Source organism: Chanodichthys erythropterus, chromosome 10, assembly GCF_024489055.1.
Source record: "Chanodichthys erythropterus isolate Z2021 chromosome 10, ASM2448905v1, whole genome shotgun sequence".
NCBI classification, from domain to species: Eukaryota; Metazoa; Chordata; class Actinopteri; order Cypriniformes; family Xenocyprididae; genus Chanodichthys; species Chanodichthys erythropterus.
The window spans coordinates 3,676,801-3,700,786 of NC_090230.1; the positions used below are offsets into that span (position 1 = coordinate 3,676,801).

At 34.7% G+C, this 23,986-nt stretch overlaps 1 protein-coding gene across 6 annotated transcripts in view; it reads left to right on the forward strand.

The window, feature by feature from the left end:
* Window positions 1-23,986, forward strand: part of LOC137027602 (arf-GAP with coiled-coil, ANK repeat and PH domain-containing protein 2-like) — a 59,638-nt gene that overhangs the window by 32,717 nt on the left and 2,935 nt on the right. For 3 of the 6 annotated variants that reach the window (XR_010896054.1, XR_010896057.1, XM_067395827.1), the window contains 12 exons: window positions 2,953-3,027; window positions 4,301-4,357; window positions 12,414-12,526; window positions 12,660-12,711; window positions 12,797-12,897; window positions 13,354-13,459; window positions 13,556-13,764; window positions 15,123-15,192; window positions 15,519-15,613; window positions 16,036-16,226; window positions 20,194-20,286; window positions 21,883-22,106. Coding sequence is in view for 2 of the 6 variants with exons in the window: in XM_067395827.1 (XP_067251928.1) it covers window positions 2,953-3,027; window positions 4,301-4,357; window positions 12,414-12,526; window positions 12,660-12,711; window positions 12,797-12,897; window positions 13,354-13,459; window positions 13,556-13,764; window positions 15,123-15,192; window positions 15,519-15,613; window positions 16,036-16,226; window positions 20,194-20,286; window positions 21,883-22,106 (1,386 nt within the window). In the remaining 4 variants the exon portion in view is untranslated. Of the gene's footprint in view, window positions 1-2,952; window positions 3,028-4,300; window positions 4,358-12,413; window positions 12,527-12,659; window positions 12,712-12,796; window positions 12,898-13,353; window positions 13,460-13,555; window positions 13,765-15,122; window positions 15,193-15,518; window positions 15,614-15,873; window positions 15,908-16,035; window positions 16,227-20,193; window positions 20,287-21,882; window positions 22,107-23,986 lie in introns of those variants that run through there. The other 3 variants (XR_010896055.1, XR_010896056.1, XM_067395828.1) reach the window with 3 other exon arrangements.

The following is a 23,986-nucleotide window of genomic DNA, read 5'->3' on the forward strand; positions in this document are numbered from 1 at the left end:
TCTATCTATTGTTCATTTGTTTGTTTGTTCATTCGTAATTTCTGTCTCTACATTAAAGAGGAAGCTTTATTTCTGCACCAAACCAGCATTTTCATTTTCACCCTGTGAGATGAGGGGCACATGAATCCTTGTTTCCTGTGGGCAGGAATGTGATGGATTCTTGAGATGTGTGATTGGCTAGAGCTTACACAGGGCTCGAACTGGAAACAGGAACTTGAAGTCGGTGATTAAAGGGTATTCCCTGTCTGGGAGTTAAATTGAGTGTGTATGAGACAGTTTAGTTCAGAGTGAACGTGAATTATAAAGTACAAGGTTATCAAGATTTGTTTTCTGCCGTCTGTCGGACAATATGAAGCTCAAGAGAGTGGAGCACTTATGTCGAGAGATTTGGAAGAGCTGCTCGCAGGTTTGTGTTTTTGTTCATCATGGACTGGTTATTATATTTTCATTTCAGTTTGGACACATCTACTCATTTTTAGTTATCACAAATAGATGTATGGGAAATAAATGAAAATGACCCAATGACCCAAAGTGTTGAAAAAAAATATATATATATAAATAAATTGTTTTGTAAAGCTTAAGTACTTCGTAAGTGTTACTTACTCAATGTTTCAGAATATTTTCATAATTTGTGCATCCCGTACTGAAATATGAAGATGGAACATTTCTCTTGGATCTGGAGTCTTTATGTACATTTCCAATATGCACTTTCATAGTAAAATAAAAGTTACTAATGAAATAATAGCAGTATTATAGGTATAGCTTTTAGTCAAATTGGTTAATGCAGCGCATAGTTGATTCATGCTCACAGGATTTGTCAGGTGGTCAGTCTTTGTCAAGCACCTATTGAGAGTGGAAACTTGAGGTTGTGACTGTGACGGAGAAAAACATTTCCCATCTGATATTATCAGCGGTGCATCTGCCCGCCTCTTTCCTGGTGAATCAAAACAAAGCGTTCGACCCACATACTGCATGTGTTCTTTTATGTGACGTGGATCCATACACGGTACAAGGTGATGGATGATCGCTTTATCGCTGTATCTTAGTAAATAAAGGCCACTAAGTTCCCATTACAGTTCACTTCCTTTCCTCGGCTTCCCCTATAAAAATGAAGCCTAAGTGGTGTTTTCTACGGAAAGTTTCACTAGTACTATTGGTTATGCTTATGTTTAGTGATTTGAACAAACCCTTTTGAAAAAACTTTATGCAAGTTCCTAAATTTAAAAAAAAAAATTACGTATGTAAACAAGTAATTTAAATGAGTTCCTGATTATGACCATGAGCCTCTTCATCAGATCCTTTACCCTTTACCTTGACCAAGAAAATACTTAATATAATATAGATTAAATGGTTAGTTCACCCAAAAATGAATTTCTGTCATTAATTACTCACCCTCATGTTGTTCCAGACCCGTAAGATCTTCGTTCATCTTTAGAACACAAATTTTAATGAAATCCAAGAGGTATTTGAACCACACATAGGCAGCAATGCCATTGTACCTTTCAAGGCCCAGAAAGGTAGCAAGGACATTGTTAAAATAGTCCATGTGACTACAGTGGTTATGAAGTGGCGAGAATACTTTTTGTGCGCAAAAACAAAACAAAAATAACAACTATTCAACAATTTCTTCTCTTCCCTGTCATTCTCCTACACTGTTTACGTTGTAGGCAGAGTACAGAGCTTCCGTGTTTACACCAGAACGCAGGCTCGGTATTGTCCGACGCTGTACATGTGAGCAGCACGACGAATGCGTGTGATGTTGACGCAGGAGCCGGCCAATGATGAGTCGGAATGATGCAACCCGGAAGGGCTGCAATGTATCTACAATGTAAACAGCTTGGGAGAATGACAGAGAAGAGAAGAAATTGTTGAATACAGTGGTTCAAAAACAAAACAAAAATAACGACTTTAGTCACATGGACTATTTTATCGATATCTTTGCTACCTTTCTGGGCCTTGATAGGTGCAATGACATTGCTGCCTATGTGTTAAGTTTTAAGAGCTGAATGGTCTTCATGCTTCCCACTCTTTTAATCACTGAATGTTTTTTCCAGTCATGCGTGATCTACTGGATAATGATTTTTAACACCTATAATAAAATATTTTAGGGCTTAACATAACTAAAACTGTATATTAATTATAAAAATGCATATGGAGTTTACATGACCTTTTCAGGTAAATCACACTTTTTGAAAATAAGACTTCCTCATACTGTATATCCAGGTTTTCACATTTATTATATTTCTTTATATTTTCAGTACAACTTTGCAGTCTTTACAGATCTTTTTATTTGATCTTCTGCAGATCTGATGAGGCAGTAGAATAGGAAGTGAATGGTTACTGTATAGGATAGGAATTTCTTATTTGGAAATAAACTTTTAAAAAATCACCAGTTTTACACACATCAGTTTCATGTACAGGATAATAGTAGTATCCAATAATATAATTATCTAAAATTTGGTAGAACAATCCACAGCTTAGAAGTTGGAATGCTTATTTCCTTAACTGTGTAGTGGAATATTCTCTTAAGAGTCAATGAGTTTGGATTCAGTTTGAATTTAGCGATTGGAAAGGTTATGAATGGCTGAGTTTTACAGTTAAAGGCATTCTTGAATTTGTTAAGCAGTGTGAAGCAGTGTATTGTTCCTCCATCATCTTGGAATATAAGAAAATAATGAGGCAAGAGTGGTTTTCCTTGCAGATGTAGGAAACTAGACCATCTTCAAATCACATGACTTTGTGTTTAAAGTGGCTTCTCATTGGCGACCAGGCCTTTTTACAATTCCAGTTTTATAAAGTTCAGTACCGTTGGGTAAAGGCAGTGTCCCACTCGCTGCCTTGAAACAATTATAACACTTGAAAACATTATTTTATTTTTTTTATTTTTATTTTTCATTTATTTTATTACTTTTTTCTTCCTGTCTTAACACATACAAATATTTTTCATTTCAGCTGGATCAGCTGGTGATAGATTCCACAAAAGAGAGGAAGGATATGGAGATGAAACACTCGACTATTCAACAGAAGGTAAAACAAGCTTCTTCAAACAGTAGAACATTAATGACCCACAAATCTCCAGCCATCTCGCACTATACAGGGCCAATCAGAAACTATTTGACCAATGAGGTAAAAACTTAAACCAAGCAACAAAATCATGTTGTTGATGCTTTTTGAAACAGATCATCTTTCTCTACTCCTCTCTTGTTTGGTTTTGACCTTTAGAAATGGTTTAAACCTGATATCCTGTCCTCAGGTTTATTAATAAACACTCAAAGTAATAAAGTTGCTGTTGTTACAGTAGAGCTGTTCATCTTTCGGTATTACCTCTGAGCATGATGGGAGATTTGAACTGAATCCTTGCACATGGCATGGGCAAGTGCGTTCTGTGTAGTTGTCGGGTCATCAGGATATCAAAATATCAGTAGTCAGTACCATTTCCACTGACATTTTATTATTCCTTTACCAGTTTCGTTACCACAGCAGTTTAAAAACTTTTTGCCACTGGAAGTCCCTCATATAAAATTCTTGATTTCGCAAAAAGTCTTGCCACATGGATTTTGAATTGTGTTCAGTTTTTGCCACATTGGTCTGTAGACCTTATGCACCAGAAAAACAATCACGCAGCCATCTTTAGAATTTTGTGTTTGAACTTCTGTTTTTGCAGTGGTGCTGTATATTTTTTATGGCATTGCTGTCAAAGGGTAATTTGCTGGTGAAGTGGATTTACTTATTGTAGAGTTAACTAAAGTTATCATAAGCATTGTAATGTTTGAAGCAGATGTAATGTTTGAATGTGAGTAGACCGGGAAAATTTAAAAACGAGTGGTTCATTCATAAATCCGTAAGATCTTACCTTCCTTCATTCTGTGGAAATACAAACCGGAAGAGTAGTACACAATGAGCGCAACACTGAAAATGGGTGGGGCTACATACGGACTATAGAAGCAGCTTGATTTGAAGTTTCATGCTTCACTACATGGACAGCGGACCTACTTTGCCTCTTGTGAAATTTTCGCCAACATTTTGCCAACATGACTCCACCTTAAGATGCACTAATCTGAATTAAAGTAGTATCAGAATTAGAAAAAAAAAAGAATATATTTTTTAAAATTGTAACACTACGTCATTTTCGACCTGAGGGCACTTCATGAACCGCTGTATGTTCATCTTTCAAGCCATATTGGTCATATAATGTGATTCATGTGCATGTGCCACAACCCAGCTTGACTTTCTCATGTCAAGTGTGACTCGATCTCTCTATTTTTCTTTTCCTCCTCCTCTCTCTCATTCACTGTATCAGCAGTTGTTAACCTGCTCTCTCTTCTTTTCTGACTGCTCATATGAGGCCGCACTGCAGGTGAGTCTGTCCCTTCTGTCTTTTCCATCTGAATGCTGCATGAATCACGTTACTATACAAATTAGAGATACTTGCATTTATTATGGTAATTAGACATAGTTTTACTTCAGTAGCTCATATGTTATCAAAGACAAGTATTGTTACTTGATCCTTTTTTTTTTTTTATAATAATAATATATTAGTGATTCGACAATTTCTGTTATTAAGGCAAAAAGACGATCATGAAACGATTACAGTGCCCAAGGAACCATTCAGAGCACTCTAGCAACCACATAGCATTTTGTCAAAATCTATTAGGAACACCCTAGCAACTGCATTTAATAATTTAATAATAGGGCTCAGTATAATACATTTTTTAATTGTGCTTAATCGAATACGCATACACCATTTATCTTATGGAATTACGTTTGTTCCAAAAATAATGAACGTAACTTTTCAAAAAAAACTAATAAAAATAGAAATTGAAACTGAATAAAATGTCTTTGAAACTTAAAAAAAATAAATCGCAGGCAAAATGTTTGACTTTGTTTTTAATACACTGCATGTTTTGCTAACAGTTTCTTTTCTTTCTTTCACTGATCTTTACTTACAAAAACATTTCCAGAGTTTTCATTTATGCTTCTGAAGTTTTCGTTTACGATCCCAGAGTTTTCGTTCGTCTTTCTGACACAAATCTCTCGCGGGGGCGGGGCCAGCAGTGGGGTGTTCTCATTGGCTTACTGAGTTTTTGATTGACAGCTTCTTCTTGACCTGGAAGTGAAGACGTCAGCATTGTGTTTACAATTACATGTGTGGAGGTGAGCGTCTGTAAGCGACTTCTTATTTCATTTAAAGCTTTTTTTTAATTTTATCTGTATTTATCTGCGGCTTCTACTTTGTCACATAAACTTTTAGGAGCGTGAGAGATCAAACGCGAGAGAAAATGAATGTCTTTAGGTGTAATTGTACATTAAAGGTTATAATACTGAAAATATTGCATAATGTCCAATGTTTTCGGAGAATATTTGATTATTTCTGATGATTCTTCTCTATTGTTGGGTCTGATTAGGTTGTGCTGTTACAGTTTAAAGAGAATAGTACTAGTATCATATACATGTATATATTCAGCCGTCAAGAAAGTCTCACTCCAACCAGGTAATCAAGGTTGGCAACCATGGCCATCACTATACCCATTGTTAGCATATGCACATACACCATCACAATTAATGATCACTTAATTCTGAAGGATTCAAATATGAAAATAACAGTCGTGGCTTGCTGTAAGACGGTATAGACCTCAAAGGGCATTTCAGTACTCCACATAAAGAATGATCTTGTTGCCATTTTTTTATCATTATAATAATTTTATTTAGTTAACATTATCATCTAACATATAAAAGTAGATTTTTTTTAACAATCATCAACAGTTTCAATTGTGACTTTATATATATATAATATATATATATATATATAAACAGTTGAATAAATGAAAATATGAATCAATTCAAATAAATTTAAATTCTTTATTGTCACTACAGCATACACACAAGTATAAAAGTGAAAGTGTTGGATGCAATTATGTTGTGAAAAGAACGACCAGAATCCACAAAACACTAACTGCATATTCATGTAATGCAGTATTCTCATGATATACAGTACATTACTATAAAAATGCACAAGCACCTATTATAGAATACATGTGTAAAATTCATAAAATTCATTTTATTACCATTTCTTTAAACTATAGTGAATAAACTTAATGAATGGAATGAAATGTTCATGTTGTCTGAATACATTTTTGGTTTGACTGTATGACTTTCTCCACATAAGCACAAATATCTTTAAGAAAATAGTCCATCTCTGTGTCCATCTCATAAGTGGACTGTAACCCATACACGTATGATGGTTGGTGGGAAACGATTGTTAATAATTAAAACAGTTTAAATTATTAGTATTTTTCTCATCTATTGTTTCACTTCAGAAGACATTGATTCATCCACTGGGGTCGCATGGATTAATGTGTCTTTAGGACTCAGACATATATTATTTTCCTAAAAATCCTAATTCATGTTTATCTGTAGAAAGAAAGTAATACGCATCTTGGACGGCATGAGGGTGAGTAAAATATATGAGAATTTTTGGGGGGTGAACTATCACTTTAACATTCATATGTTGTTGGTATGCTAATCCAAGATCAGTATGGACTAGTAAGAATAAAGTACAACCTCTTGTGTGTTTGTGAACTGTGTCTTGTTTTAATCTAGAGCTCCAAAAAAATTAAAATATTTGCATAATATCAGGTGTCTGAAGATCAAGATCCCAGTCAGTCAAAGGTGATGTGTCTGAACAAAATAAGATTCTTGTCTGATGGGGACAGTGGATCTCTGGGGCTACCACTCCCTCCTCTGGGTCAGCATCAGAATTTTGTTAATGGAAAATTTGCTCCACTCCCTGGAAAATAAGAAATCAGATGTATTATAATCTAACAATACAAACTGCTTTGAATTCCCACATAACAAATTATGCAGACTTAAAATATTTATTTCAAACAAATTATATATAATTTCAGCCATAATTACTTTCATGTATTAGGTTTTGCATTTAGCCATACAGTAGGCCTACTGTGCAAAAGTCTTAGCTTTGTTGTTTTAGCAATGTTTTAATGACCACCCATGTTTATTTTTTTGGTCTTTATTACAATGCAAACATAAAAAACAGGAAATATGCACACAAAAAAATCAGAACAAAATGGATTCTATAAGCAAAAATCAGTATTTAATGTGACCTAATAGACTTCCAGTTTTTTCAAAGGAGAAACTTGTGATCAGATTTTGAAAGTTTTCTTGGCCTTCCAGACATTTTCCATTCCATTTAGGTTTGAGAGAGCCAGGTTCTCACTATTACTCAAGTGTAAGGAGAGGTCACTAAATACTTGCCACTTTAGCCTGTAGAAGTCTTTTTTTCCCTGTTTTTTGATAATGCTTACAAATTTAAAGTATTTCCTGGTCATATTCTAATAAGAAGACTGAAAAAAAAATTACATGGTCACTATACCATTGCTAAAACAACATCTAATGGTGTCCTAAGACTTTTGCACAGTACTTTATATGAATTATTATTAAATACTACCTTTTCCCCTTTAAATATGATCTAATCCAAGGCTGTATGTACAGTACATAACCAGATCCTGTAATGACTGGGTTAAATCAAGACAACACTGCTGTATAAAGTGGGCTCTAAATGAGCTCTAAAATACCTCTCCATCTGAAAAAGCAAAAGCAAGTAATGTTACTTATATTGATTTTGTAAACGTAAAAAATACTAACTTACCGCGAGTATCCAGATAACGACGATGACTGATGATTATATCATTCGTCTGTGCTAGGCCTAAGAAATCATCTCACTATAGTAGCAGCAGATACAGATAAAATAATAAAAACACCTATCTTTACATCACTAAAATGAAATAAGAAGCCGCTTACAGACGCTCACCTCCACACATGTAATTGTAAACACAACGCTAACGTCTTCACTTCCAGGTCAAGAAGAAGCTGTCAATCAAAAACTCAGTAAGCCAATGAGAACACACCACTGCTGGCCCCGCCCCCGCGAGAGATTTGTGTCAGAAAGACGAACGAAAACTCTGGGATCGTAATCGAAAACTTCAGAAGCATAAATGAAAACTCTGGAAATGCTTTTGTAAGTAAAGATCAGTGAAAGAAAGAAAAGAAACTGTTAGCAAAACATGCAGTGTATTAAAAACAAAGTCAAACATTTTGCCTGCGATTTATTTTTTTTAAGTTTCAAAGACATTTTATTCAGTTTCAATTTCTATTTTTATTAGTTTTTTTGAAAAGTTACGTTCATTATTTTTGGATCAAAAGTAATTCCATATTATCTTGTTTATCATAATTTGCTTTATCCAGCAAAGTAAACCAACAGATTGAAGGGCGATTCTCGGTTCTCACAAAATTGTATTTTCTCCAAGCTAAAGGTAAATATAGGTGACTTTCCAAAAAAGGACACTTGGAGACTCCACAAGAATGCCTAATAACCAAACAATATAAGAAAGCCATATAATTCATAAATTTATGCACACAAAAGCACACACACACAAAAATCAGAATTCAGTGTACAGTGCAAGAGCAAAGAGCTTGTTTACGTTTTAGACATGTCAAGTTGTAATACCTTACAGAAACACATGGAGATATGAGAGAGAAAAAGAAAGAAATAAACTGACTGCATAAACCTACTACAGTACACGGATCCATTCAGAATTACTAAACAAGGCAACATACACATGACAAATCAAAACATTATCCTGAATATGTGTGAATGAAATGAAGTCTGTGCATAAATACAATGTGCGATCATTGCATCGATTGCAGACATACAGTGTTTTTGAGACTGGCTTTGGTAAACTGCAGTTTTACGGAGAAAATACCGACTGATGAATTTGCATGTGGTTTCCCTTAAAGTAACACACCATAATAGGCTCATGTTCCACTCATGTACCATGGGTGCAGCAGGCTGCAATGATATTACGCACCGCCTATGACCCCCTGCGTAATATCATTGCGCCTGCAAAGCAAAGTTCCTTGATTATTACGCCGGAATGAGAGTATAGTTCCAAGCCATATCGGCCTAGAAAATCGCAACTTTTTTTAAATAGGAAAAATAAATAGGAAAAAAAATTGAAACTCTTTTTTGAGCAAGATGCTAACGTTCTAATCAGATTCAATGAACTATGCTAAGCTATGCTAAAAGTGGTACCGCCAGACCCGGAGATCGGCTGAATGGATTCGAAAACTATAAAACTCAACTGTTTAACTCTAGGGGAGTTGGAAAATTAGCCTATTTTCAAAAAAAAAAAAAGTGGAGTGTTCATTTTAAAGCATATTAAAAACACCACGTAGACATAAACAACATTAAAAACTAGATAAAAAAAATAAAAAAAAATCCAGTTATTTGCATTCAATTATTTGAACACGTTAAGTATTTTTAATTAATTACATGTGTTAATGTGTTAACATTGACAGCCCTATTTAAAAAATGATTGACGAGTTGTCAAAAACACATTGAAATTTGTTTATGGTGGTTGTAACTATAGAATAAAGAGTTAATCATACTACTGTACTTGCACTCTAGAAGAAAATACTCAAAACAGAGCTGTACCAAAGTGCATTGCCGACAGTGTAAATGTTTAATGCTCTTCTTGGATTGGTGACTCTAACCCATGAGCCACAGTTAATTAATTCATTCATCAACCACACACACACACACACGCACACACATACTAGAGCTTTCCTGAAGGGGAGGAGCTAGCAATGGTTACCAAACTTTATGCCCGTCTCAGTCTTCATATACATGTAGGTACACACTCAAACACGCTTAATGTACAGTGTGTAGAGGCTCATTTCAGTTCAGGTGATCGTAGTCAACACTGACTGGACTGTTACAATAATGTTTGGAAGTTAGATGCACTGCTGAAACACACACACACATAGAAACACACGCACGCTGTTGTCTTCGGCATGAAGATCTTCAGTAGGTTCCACTATGTGTGGTATCTGGTGAGTTAATCTTACTATTGTTTTGACTTTGAGATGTGCTAAAAGCAAATGTCTCCTGTTGCCTCTTGGGAGCTTGGTGTGACATCTTGCCTAAATTCTGAAATTTTTTTAATTTAGACGTCAGGTCATCATCTTATGTAATCTGTTGTTTGGTTTTCTTGTTCTGATGTGTTTTCTTTTATGTAGTATTGGTTCTTCAGGATGGGATTTTCATAATGAATACTATGTTATATACATAAGTACAGGTTTGCATTGAAGCTACATGGCTAATTTTATTTTGTAAATGACTGTTTTATGCATCTAGTGATCAGTTTATATATATATATATATATAGCTGGTACTGCTGTGTTTGAATGAATATCAGTCGGTCAGTGACAAATATGGATGTCTGTCATGATGAAAAGATGATTTTTTTTGAAAAATAATTTACTTTTAATAGCTCAAAAAGGCAGGTTGTGTAACCATCAAGAAAATACAGTGGTATGAAAAATTGGAAAGGTATGATAAATTCATTAGTATAATATGAAATCGATTTTCACATCACTAAAAACTTGAATTGATTTATCTGGAATATCTGAGCTAAAGGAAGAGCTCCAGGTTCAGTAGGCTATTCTGTGGTTTTGGTAACAGCTGTAGCCCTATTCTTTGGTCCTGGCACCCTGTATATATTAAGCCGACAGGCTCACATATCAGCTTATGGCTTGATCAGGTTACTAAGAAATGGAAACCAAATCTGCTTTTTAATAACAGTTGGTGCTGTTGTTTTCATTTTGCTTGTCCTGCTGTAAACATACAAGCAAAGGGTCATGCTGAATGCCATGGTCTGTAGTTCATGTAGAGGTAGATTGTTGTAGGTGGATCAAAAAGTGACAGAGAACCCAGTTCTGTTATCGTTCACACTGTCACTGGCCTTGAAAGTGAATTCAGATCTCATTTTAGCCCATTTCAGGTCTCAGTCCAATTAAATGGTGCCATTTTCATATATTTCTGCAACATAGATATAAGGCAATAACATTTTTGGTATCACTTTAGTATGCGGTTCCATTTGTTAACTTTAATGAATGCATTCGGCATCATTTTTACATTATTTATTAATGTTAATGTATAAATATGCTTTTGTTAATTCATATTTGTTCAAAAAACATTTAATAGAACTTTAATGTATTAATGTATAGAACTTGCATAGCAACTGTATGATTGTATAGAAAATGTATGATACTGATTATATATTTAAAGTCAACCTAGAATGTAACATAGATTATAATATTGTAAAAGTATTGTTCATAATTATTTAATGGTACCTAATGCTTTTAACAAATTAAACCTTAATTGCAAAGTATTATAAATTTTTATTATTATTATTATTATTAAAATACAATAATTGTTACATTCTCATGCATGCTGTAAGCACACTTAAAAGGGGGGCTGAATTATTTCAGAGCAGACAAACTTTTTGCTTACCACTGACATTTTCTCAAACCCCTGAAATGAACCAAAACTTCCGCTGGTTAAGTGTCTGTAGGTCACTTTGAAAAAAGGGTCTGCTAAATGGATGATGATTTGGGTATCTTACCATTTGTGAGTTCTGTTCTCCCCTGTTCACTGGAGATATTATGTAAGAGTATCTAAGACTAGTGCGGACCAGAGCAGATCAAACTGGATACACGCAACATACGGATCAGGCTGTAAACTAACCTCATCTACTAGTATGTCACACTTATCTGTCTTCAGTTGTTTGAGGTTTCACTCCATGATAAAACAGCCAGACAAAAACACAGGATCCAGTGACGCTCTAGTATTACTGGGGCTTTGCTAGTCTGAACTCAGCTGGGCTTGACTTAACTAGTCTGAGCTCAGCCCAGCTCACATGACATCTACAGGAAGCAGGGATCTTAGATTATCCTTAAAGTGAACAACATTGAGTGGTCAGAGTGCTTATCACGATTTCGTACACTGCTGTGATGTCATGCCTAGTGCACTGTAAATAAATTCACTATTCGTACATCTAATCATTGGTATTTGTAATTGGCCATTTTGGTTTCTGAACAAGTGTATAGTGTAAAGCTGTCACATTTACAATTGCTCAGCTGAATTTCACAGACAAAATACAGTCATTTCAATAGTAATGCATGCAACGAACAAATGAAGAAAAAAAAATGTACTTTTGACTTCAGTCGCAAAACTTGCATTCTGCCATCTGTTAAATCATTTAATATGTATTAAACGAGGTATGAAGAACGGACCCCTGGGCTTTTAAAGTGTTAGCTGTTGTTACAAGCAAACCACTTAACCTCAGGTTACTCCATGATTTGACAGATACTAAGTTCAAGTATAATGTTCTTCTTGTGATCTTGTGCTTTTATCATCTATCTATCGTCCATTAGCAAAACATTGAGTGTGCATCGTGTTGTCAGCCAAAATGTGTGTGGAGTGTTTATACAGCATGTTTATTGATATTGACTGATTCAATTCCTTTTTTTTTTTTTTTTGCCTTTTCTGCTCAGGACTTCTCAAATGACGACACTAAGCTGGAGTACAATGTGGATGCAGAAAATGGGATTGTCATGGAGGGATATCTGTTCAAGAGGGCCAGTAACGCCTTCAAAACGTGGAACAGGTCAGTGACAAGACATGCATTCATACTGTGTCTCCTTACAGCAGTAACTAATGGTCTAGTTAGTGGGTAGTTCCAGTTAATCACATACACATCAACAAAATTTCCATTGTTGCTATTTGCATTTTATTTGCAGGCGATGGTTCTCAATTCAGAACAATCAGCTAGTGTACCAAAAGAAATTTAAGGTAATCCTTGGATAATATGAAAGAACAAACAAAATTGTCAAACTTCGGCTGTGTTTTTAGCAGTCGTTTTGGTATTATATTTCAGGATAACCCTACAGTTGTGGTGGAAGACTTGCGGTTATGCACCGTCAAACACTGCGAGGACATTGAGCGCAGATTCTGTTTTGAAGTTGTTTCTCCAACAAAGTGAGTATAAGAACAAAATTATGATCACTCTGATCAGTTTTATTTTTGCAAGGAACACAAAGTCATGTTTACTTTTTGAACACCTGAATTGTCTGTTAAGGTTTTAACCCTTGTGAAGGATGATAAAGGCCTTTGGCCTAATTTGGCCTTTGTGTTTCCTCAAATATATATTTATAGCCCTGTGAAACAGGAAGTCATAGTTGGATAATATGTTCCTAGTCACCCTGGTGTGCTAAAAAGAATTTCAATAATTGTGGCTGTGTTTTGGAGGAAAAAAAAAAAAATTCACAATGCAATTTTCCCTCTACTTTTAAGTCTTTTACTTCAGTGAAAGGTTAGATTTTTTTTTTTTTTAATAAAAGATCATATTTCACTAAAAAAGACAAAATACTGATTCTTGTATGATTATTTTGCTGTGCATAACTGTACAGATAGTTGATGTTCTTTCTACTAAAGGAGCTGTATGATGCAAGCGGATTCTGAAAAACTCAGGCAGGCCTGGATCAAAGCCGTCCAAAACAGTATCGCTACAGCCTTCAGGGACAAAGCAGAGGACGTAGAGGTACCTCAATTACTATTTCATTCACCTACTTTATGCCAAGCTAGAGATGCTATGAAAACCATCAGCGCTTTGATAACAGTGGAATGTGCTTGGCAGAAGATGGACAGAAAGTCGTCTACATCTACAGGCAGTCTGGACTCTGGTGGCGATGCGAAGGAGAAGTCTCTTAAGGGTGAAAGTGCGCTGCAAAGGGTCATGGCCATAGCTGGAAACAACAGCTGCTGTGATTGTGGGCAGCCGGACCCGCGCTGGGCGAGCATCAATCTGGGCATCACTCTCTGCATACAGTGCTCTGGAATACACAGGTGTGTGTCTGCCTACACTTTACTGCAGTTATTCTTCAGAGTAGTGGTTCACTGATATTGTTTTGTTTTTTGTGGTTGATGCTGATATTTTAGAGAGCATGGTGGCTGATATTTGAGCATGGTGGATATATATATATATATATATATATATATATATATATATATATATATATATATATATATATATATATATATATATATATATATATATATATATATATATATATATATATAATATATATATAATATATATATATATATAATATATATATATATACTATATAATATCATTCTTTGGCAAGGTTGTATGTGATGGTTGTGAGCGAGTCGATTTTTCTGTGGACTTGGCCCATTGAAGTGGCTCCCAGGATGCCATCTAACTGCGTCCATGTGTTGTTGTCCGAGGCTTTTGGCCATTTGAGCCTCTCTTTCCTCAGTGAATGGATAGGGAAAACTGGAGAGTGGCTTACTTGATCGCTGGTGTTGGGGCGACTTGAGTGCGAAGAGATCTTCAGCTCTGTGGTGTGCTTTCTGGCTGGAGCTGTCGTTCGTCTCTCTGGACACTAGATCCATGCGCTTCACTTGAGCCACTGTTGTTCTTCACGTGGACTTGCTCTGGTGTATCTTGAGCCCTCTGATGTTTTTAAAAATTTTGCTGCATTGGCATCTTGCTGTGACATCCTCTCCAGTCAATGTTGTTTGCTTCAGCTTTCTTATAGTCTTATTTTCGTTCCTAGCCATTACCGGTGTAACTGTCCCACTGGGTCTCCATCCTCCCCCCTCTCAGGAGACTCTGGGGGTAGTGCTCATCTTGATAATTCATAGCTTAAATGGTTCCCTCTTGCGAGTGCTGCACACAAGATTTCGGTCAAATACAGGCTATTTTCGCTGTCTGTAAAATATACAATACAATGAAGTTTGTGGCCTGCCCAACTTGGGAACTTGGGTATCAAAATTATTCCTGAGCTTCCCAGTGGTAAATACGACTTGAGAGGGTATTCATGTCCAATTTACAATAAATCAGATAACAGGTGAAGTCAGCATTTTTTTTTTTTTTTTTTTTTTTTTTTTTTTCAAATAAAGACAAGGAAGTTCAAATTTTACATACAGCACACAGTAAATATGACATGAATATGTCAGTGGGCAACTGGATCTAGCACATCATAGCACAGCACAGAGCTGACACATTGGCCAAACAGAAAAATGTTTCACACAACGACAATAATTAAAAAAAGACAATTGTCAGCATATATATTGTGCGTGTGTGTGTGTATGTATATAATATATATATATATATAAAATGTTTGCAACTTATTGTAATTATATATTATAATATATATATGTTTTTTGTTTGTCAGGAGTCTTGGAGTTCATTTTTCTAAGGTCAGATCTCTGACGTTGGACACATGGGAGCCTGAACTGCTCAAGGTGAGACACGAGGCTTCAATCCTGTAATGAACATATGGATGTGGATCGACAGATGTTTGTTAGAGCATATGAACATCTGTCCATCTCTTTCATCTTATAAACATCTCATTACCTCGTACACGTGAATTCATTGATCATTTTTAGACATTCATTGCACCAGGTTTAAGCTTTGCAGAGTTTGTCTGTCAGTTAAAATAGGAAAAAGACACATTTTCGTTTGTCAAGATTTTTCAAGAGTATTTTTTCCTCATTCTAAAATGGTCCAGCTTTTTGGGGAAACAGTTCTTGTATATGATTGAATAATACAGTTCCTTTTTTTTATTAAGTTGATGTGTGAGCTGGGAAATGGTGCCTTAAATCAGATATACGAGGCTCGACGAGAAGAACTAGGAGCCAGAAAACCACAACCAGGAGATCCCAGGTAAAAAAAAAAAAAAAAAAAAAAAAAAAGATAGAAATTACATTTTAACATATATTCACATAGAAAACAGCTATTTTAAGTGGTAATAATATTTTACAATATTGCTGTTTGTATTGTATTTTTGATCAAATAAATGCAGCCTTGGTGAGCAGAACAACATAAAAAATAAAAATAAAAATAAATAAAAATATTTCAAAAGCATAACAAAATAATTGTAATTCGTAATGACAACCCTTTGTTTTGTTTTTTTTAATTTTTAGCTGTGTAGCTGTGGTGCCAAAGATATTTAGTGAAGTATGAACAGTATTAAACATGGAACAATATAAACCAAGATTACTTTATAAAAAATGTATGGAAATGATGGAAAACAAAAAATAATTTTCAAGTGTAAAAGTTCACTGTTTGTGTCTTGTGACCCACAGGCATGAGGTGGAGGCCTACATTAAAGCCAAGTATGTGGAGCGAAGGTTTATACAGAGACGGTCAGAAGATGAGATCAGGCAGAAGGTTTTATCACTCAGTAAGCAAGATAAACGTCTCAGCGGCTGCTCGGATGCCCAACCTACAAGTGGACCGTCAACATCAAAACCCCGTCCAGCCTCTGGTTCCTCTGGTGAGTAGATCATCAGGTCTGATCAATCCCAGTGTGATCCGTCTTCTCGATCCTGCAACTTGGACCCTCTGCTGATTCGATTTAACCTTTGCTTTGTCTTGCCATGACCCCGTTTAGCTGGTATTATCATCTATCATCATCCAAGTGGTGTAATCACCATAGACGGATGTTCATGGTAGAGGTCTTCACGGGTCCACTTCAATACGAAAACCCAAGGCCCGACCTGAGACTAGGGTTGGGTATTGTTTGAATTTTAGCGATTCCAATTCTGCTGATCGATGCATGAATTTGATGTAAACAGTAAGTCAATGTAATATTCACATATGCAGTTTATAGAGGACATACATACATAGCAGTTACAGTATGAAATATTATTAAAACCTATAACATTTTACATAGATAACTTTTAAACATAGCCTATAATATTTTTGCATTTACATGTTTTTATCTCCCAGTTCAGATTTTATAACTTAAAATTGTGTTTATATAACAATATCACAATTCTGAGGGTAAAAAAGTCAGAATTGTGGGATATAAACTCGCAATTCTGAGGAAAAGAATACTGTATCTCACAATTTTGTGAGAAAATTGTGAGATATAAACTCTGATTTGCAAGAAAAAAAGTCTGAATTGTGAGATATAAACTCAAAATAAACTTTTTTTTTTTTTTTATTCTTTTGTTCTTTGGCTTCCACGATGTCATCGCTGTTTGCAAAGACAAAATAGGTCTATTGTCACTGGCATTAGCACAGCCGTTGCTTAGAGTCAATGTAGTGTTTACCTTCATCTACTCTTCAGCACAATGGTAACCACAAAAACTTCAACAGAAACTCTTTTAAATGTCAGACATAACAGCATTAAAGACTAATAGGTCTATCCCTTCACTAAAAACAAATAAATTAACATTTAGTTTCAACGTTTATTCTCCTTATCCAGTCCTATGCAAAGCATGCTGGGAACTAGAAATCCACTGCCTAATTTATGAAGTTATCAAGGCAATTTCTTTGTTACTACAACTTAATTTCTTTCTTTTTTTAAAGAAAAGCCAATTAATGCAGCAATTTGTTTAAATTACAAACAATATTAAGTTGATGTAATGATCAATATTATTATGTCAACAGAACTCAACAAAATAATGTTTGCAACTTAAAAGGTTTAATTAACATAATGAATTAGAATTTTTAACTTGCAACCATGCATTTATTTAAGTTGTGGTGACTGGTCCCCCGAATTACTTTTTAGAGTGTATATTATGAGATAATTCAAGTGTTCGTTTTTTTTTTTTTAATACGTATACATGTAAATATATTGTAGGAGCCCTTCAAAACAAAATTAGGAACTTTTAAAATAGCATAATAGGGGCACTTTAAAGGTGCCCTAGAATCAAAAATTGAATTTACCTTGGCATAGTTGAATAACAAGAGTTCAGTACATGGAAAAGACATACAGTGAGTTTCAAACTCCATTGCTTCCTCCTTATGTAAATCTCATTTGTTTAAAAGACCTACGAAGAACAGGTGAATCTCAAAATAACACTGTTACATAACAGATCATTAATATGTACACCCCCCCCCCCCCCCCAATATTTGCATATGCCAGCTCATGTTCAAGGCATTAGACAAGGGCAGCCAGTATTAACGTCTGGATGTGCACAGCTGAATCATCAGACTAGGTAAGCAAGCAAGAACAATAGCGAAAAATGGCAGATGGAGCGATAATAACTGACATGATCCATAATAACATGATATTTTTAGTGATATTTGTGAATTGTCTTTCTAAATGTTTCGTTAGCATGTTGCTAATGTACTGATAAATGTGGTTAAAGTTACCATGGTTTTTACTGTATTCATGGAGACCAGAGCCGTCGCTGTTTTCATTTTTAAACACTTGCAGTCTGTATAATTCATGGGGGGCAGGGAGCGCGAGATTTAAAGGGGCCACAGCCTGAATCGGTGCACAGTTAATGATGCCTCAAAATAGGCAGTCAAAAAAATTAATAAAAAAAAAAATCTATGGGGTATTTTGAGCTGAAACTACACAGACACATTCAGGGGACACCTTAGACTTATATTACATCTTGTAAAAGAACGTTCTAGGGCACCTTTAAGACTGTTTTTACAAGGAGACTGTTTTGTTCAAGCGCAAGAGCACAAATTGAGAATTTTATAACAAATATTCAATTTCTGACCTTAAGTATACAATTGGAATTGGTTTTTGATTTCCAACCACACCAGAGACTCGACTGGGTCCAAAACTTTGACAAGTGCCTTGAGTCTGATATTAGCCGCCTTGGGTCTTATAAATAAATGTGCTTTTTACTGATTGGACCCAAGAAGACCCGAATTCTTTTAAAATATGCCAACTTTCCATTATTTGTTTCGGTTGTACAAAATATTTTATTTAAAGCAAATGACAACTAGGGGTTTGACGAGATCTCGTGCCATGATTTTTTTTTGTCTAATTTTGTCATTGAGGATTTCTTAGTACTGTGTCTCGTCTCCTTAACCCAATCACTTGTCTCATCACATCTCATGAGCTAAGTGTCTCAATACACCCCTAATGACAACGTTATTATCCCCTTCAATAGGCATTTGCTTGTTAATATTAATGTTAATGTAATTTTCCTTGTCGTCTGAAGTTCAACATTAAGCTTGTGAACTGTTTATATTCTTGGAATTGCTCTTCCCAGCTAAGAAATAAAGATTTGTGATATTGATTACAAAACAAATTAAAAAATCTAAATGCAGTTGATGCCGAAATAATCAACTAAATCAAATGAACAAAAATTAAACTGTAACTGTACATTTTAAACAATAACTGATATTTTCATATTTTTCAAACAAAACAATTTGTGAAAATCCACGGAAAGCATATTCTCCCACATTTTTGACACACACAGAGTAGCTATTGGCTATCTGGCAACATGGCTTAACAACACATCTAACGTAAAGGTTACAAAGAAGGACCGGAGAATGAATTTGGTAGGAAGATGGGAATACTTTGAAATCTACAGTTTAACGTCGATGCCTCTTTTACATTAAGGTCTAGTCAGGTTTTTAAAAAAATTGCCATTGGGTCAGACTCTGGTCTAATTTGATTGGGTCTGTCTCGAATTTGGTTTTTAATTTTTAAAAGTTAATTTATGCACGTCGCGTTCAGGTAAGAAATGATTCATGTCGGATACAGATCTTAGGACCTGAGAAGACCTCTAGTTGATGATGTGAACGGGGCCTGAGGCTCAACCAAATGCTTTTACTCTGTGTTTCTGCTCCTCTCTGTTTGTACGATCCTAACCCTGCTCCCGGCTTTTGTGTTGCTGAAGCGCACCTCGAGTCTCTCTTCTGTGTAGATGAGCTTGATTCTCTCTTCTCCTACTTTAACTCCTCCGCCAAGCCACGTCATTGTAAGTACAGCTGTCTGTGTCCCTCCCGCTGTCTTATTTCAGTGTCACGGTTGAGCAAAATTCAGAATGTCACACTTTCATTTCATGAGTGCAAATTTGATTTGAACTGGTCACAGATTCTACAGGATTTTGAATTGAATGACAGGAAGAGAAATTTACTGAATTGGAATTCAGTGAAATTCAACAGTCATGCAACTAAACAAATAATTTTCATTAATAATCAGTAATTATATTACACATAATTATAATATAAATAATATATTTAATTGACTAATTATGCCTGTTTATTGTGTAATATATAGATACATTTCTTTAACTGAAATTTGCTCAATCAACACCCTGCTGGCTTTTCTGTGAAGAAAACATTGCAGAATCTCTCCATCGCTCAACATCCCATCATACATTTCTTGTAAGGAACTTTAACATTGCTTATACATATTTCTTTTCTCCTGTGGATGTTTCCATTCGTTTTCATGTTTTGTTTCACGCTTTGTTTTGTGATGTTGCTGGTTTGCATACTGTATTGCAGAAGAGTCAGTCTGTAAGTTGATCTCTGTTTGACAGTGAAAAGTACAGACGGTGAAACGCAGAACCAATCAGATGGAAGCAGAGAGATGTTGAGTACAAGTGCTTCCTCCAACACGCTCGACGACACAGGTCAGTCTGATCGCCACTGACCAACACATGAGCTTCAGGGAAAGAAGCCTGCACAATTTAGGGAAAAAAAAAATTTGCTGATGATAATTTAGATTTTAAAATGTAGCTTAAAAAAGAAACTCCAGGTTTGCTGTGCTTGTTTGTAGTGCTGTAAAATGTGGCCTAACATTTGTGGTTATATATCAGTATGACTATAAACCAAAGTCCCTTTAAGACAAGTCATTTCACTTGGCGGCCATCTTTGAAACGCCTCTCAGGCATCCTGGGCATCCATGCAACTCCTATCTCTTTGAATGGGGAAACATCAAATTCTCCAAAGCTGTTTGCCAAGCTTTCGATTAAATTACATATTTGAAATCACCAGTGAATTCTGACAACAACAGTCTAATTTTTTTCCCAAACACTCGAATCATGACCAAAAAATATTTTTTAGGCTGGATCAAGCTAATGCGCATGCGCAGTCCTAAATACGCATCTCTTTTGTCTCATTTCAGAGGCGCGCGTCTGACTGTTTCTATAGAAACCAGTGCTTCTAACGGCCGCTGCAGTGACGCAATGACTTTACCAGTCAGCGATTGGCTCTTATTTTATTCCGCCATATTGCGCATTACACTTTCTCCCATTCAAAACAATACAAGTGACACGCCTTGTGCTGTTCTATAGTCTTTGTTATAACTCAGAATTCTGACTTCTCTGAGAAAATCACATGCAATTCTGACTTTTTTCTTGCAATTATGAGATATAAACTTGCAATTCTGACTTTTTCTTGCAACTTCAAAATATAAACTCGCAATTTTCTTGCAATTCCAAGTTTATAACGTGCAATTTTTATTTTTTATTTATTTTTTATTTTTTTTCCAATTCCAAGTTTAGAACTTGCCATTCTGATGTTTTCTCGCAATTCAGATATAAGCTTGTATTTTTTTTTTTTTACTTTTTTTCTTGCAATTCCAAGTTTATAACTTGCAATTCTGACTTTTCCCCCTAATTCCACGTTTATAGCTCAGAATTTTGTGGGAAAAGTCAGAATTTTCAATTACCTTAAAAAAAAAAAAAAAATCGTGGTGGAAACAAGCTTCCGAAAATGATCACACTTACTAACGCGATTCGTTAAGTAAGTAATTTAATTAATCAAACCAAAGGAATTGCTCAAAATTTAGAAATGAAAATTGTCTTTCATGTCACTTTCATGTCACTTCAACATTCTCTTGTAAAATAAGTTATTTAGCAGAATGTCAAGGCATTTTCTTTTCCATAAAAGGAAAGAAGAGCTTAACCATTGAGTTTGAAGAAACTTTATACTTTACAGCCTCACTTCCATGCTACATACAATACTCATGGCCCATATTCAAGTCAAGACAAGTCATGTCACATTTATGTATATGGCACTTTATACAAAACATCTTAACAGTAATAAACAAGAAAATAACATTGCACAATTCGTCAGTTATGAAAAGAATACATTTCCAGCTGTAAAGCAGGTTTTAAAAAAACAACAACGGTGTCATTATTCAGCTCGATTGAAAGTTCTTTATACAAATTTTGTGTTTGTTCTCATGTGATATTGATCAAGCTCTGACTTCACCTTTCATTCAGAAACAACAGAGACGCATATCTCCGAGCCTCCAGAAGAATGTTCTGGTAAAGATCTGATGGTTTTCTGTGAGCCGAAGCAGTTCACCCCCGGCCTGCAGCTGTACTGGGCCTCTTTCTCTCGCAGTTTGCCCGACATGGCTGAAGCTCTCGCGCATGGAGGCGAAGTTAACTGGACCAACACAGACGATGAGAACAGGACACCACTAATAATGGCTGTTCATGGGGTGAGGAGAATATGCTCAAGGCCAAAGCCACTTTCACACATGAAATCTGATAAATTGGTGTAAAATTGCAAAATTAACCTTTTCAAGAGATCTAGTTATAGAAAAGCCTTTCTGTGCTTCATACACATTGCTGCTGTTCACATACCACCTTGGACAGTCTTCTGGTGGGTGTGTGGGTTTTTTGTCTTAAATATTCGATTTTCACACGGGTGTACACGAAATGCCTCTTTCCGCTAATTGGTCAACCGTTTCAGTTTTTCCACAGTTCTGTACAACAGAATAATAGTCCTCCGCTGCCATAGTTGGACTGTTTCTCAAAGCGTTTATTACAAATAAACAGTCATCAAACAACCAGCTAAGGAATGTTTTGACACAACTGCACTGGGCTGGGCATAGAAAGGGATTTCTTCTGTATATGTACACTACCACTCAAAAAAGTTTGGAATCAGTAAGATTTGTAATGTTTTTAAAAGAATGTTTTAATGTTTTTCGTCTGCTCACCAAGGGTGCATTTACTTAATTAAAAATACAGTAAAAACAGTAATATTGTGAAATATTATTACAATTTAAAATGACTGTTTTCTATTTGAAAATATTTTAAAATGTAATTTATTCCTGTGATGGAAAGCTGAATTTTCAGCATCATTAATCCAGTCTTCAGTGTCACATGATCCTTCAGAAATCATTATAATATGTCAATTTGCTGCTCAAGAAACATTTATTGTTTACAATTGTACAAAATATTTGTGTACAATATTTGTTTTCAGGATTATTTGATGAATAGAAAGTTCAAAAGAACAGTGTTTATCTGAAATCTAATCTTTTGTAACATTATAAATGTCTTTACTGCCACTTTTGATTGATTTAATGCATCCTTGCTGAAAAAACGTATTAATTTCTTTCATTTCTTTTCAAAAAAATAAAAATTCTTACTGACCCCAAACTTTTGAACGGTAGTGTATAATGCTACAGAAGCTTTGTATTTCAGATAAATGCTGTTCTTTTGAACTTTCTATTCATCAAGGAAAAAAAGTACACAACTGTTTTCAACATTGAAAATAATCATAAATGTTTCTTGAGGAACTAATCCTCATATTAGAATGATTTCTGTAGGATCATGTGACACTGAAGACTGGAGTAACGATGCTGAAAATTCAGCTTTGTCAACACGAGAATAAAATACTTTGTAAAATATATTCAAATAGAAAACAGTTAATTTAAATTGTAATAATATTTCACAATATTACTGTTTTTACTGTATTTTACTGTAATTAAATAAATGTAGCCTTGGTGAGCAGACGAAACTTCTTTTAAAAACCTTAAAAATCTTACCGATCCCAAACTTTTGAGCGGTAGTATATAATATAATATAATATAATATAATATAATATAATATAATATAATATAATATAATATAATATAATATAATATAATATAATATAATATAATATAATATAATATAATTAATATATAAATAAATATTTTATTTTTATTTTTTTTAAAGCTAAAAACAAATAAATGGACCATTCATCTATTTTTTTTTTTTTTTCTACTTACCATATTTAAAAAAAACAAAAAAAAACAAAAAAAACAAATGAATGCAACATATACTAATTCTTGCTTTTTGTGGGGATTTTTTTTTTTTTCATATTGCTTTTGTTTTGGGGTTTTTGTTTTGGGTTTTTTTGTACATTTTGTTTCATGATTTATTTTAAATTTATTGCTTATATTATTTTGTTTTTTAGCTATTGTTTTTTGTCGACATACCGCAATTAATCATGCTCAATACATTTTTAATTTTGTTATAATTGCTTTTACTTTCAAATAATAAATGTTCTTGGTCTAATTGTATGATTCATCATGAGTGCATCTTATTCAAT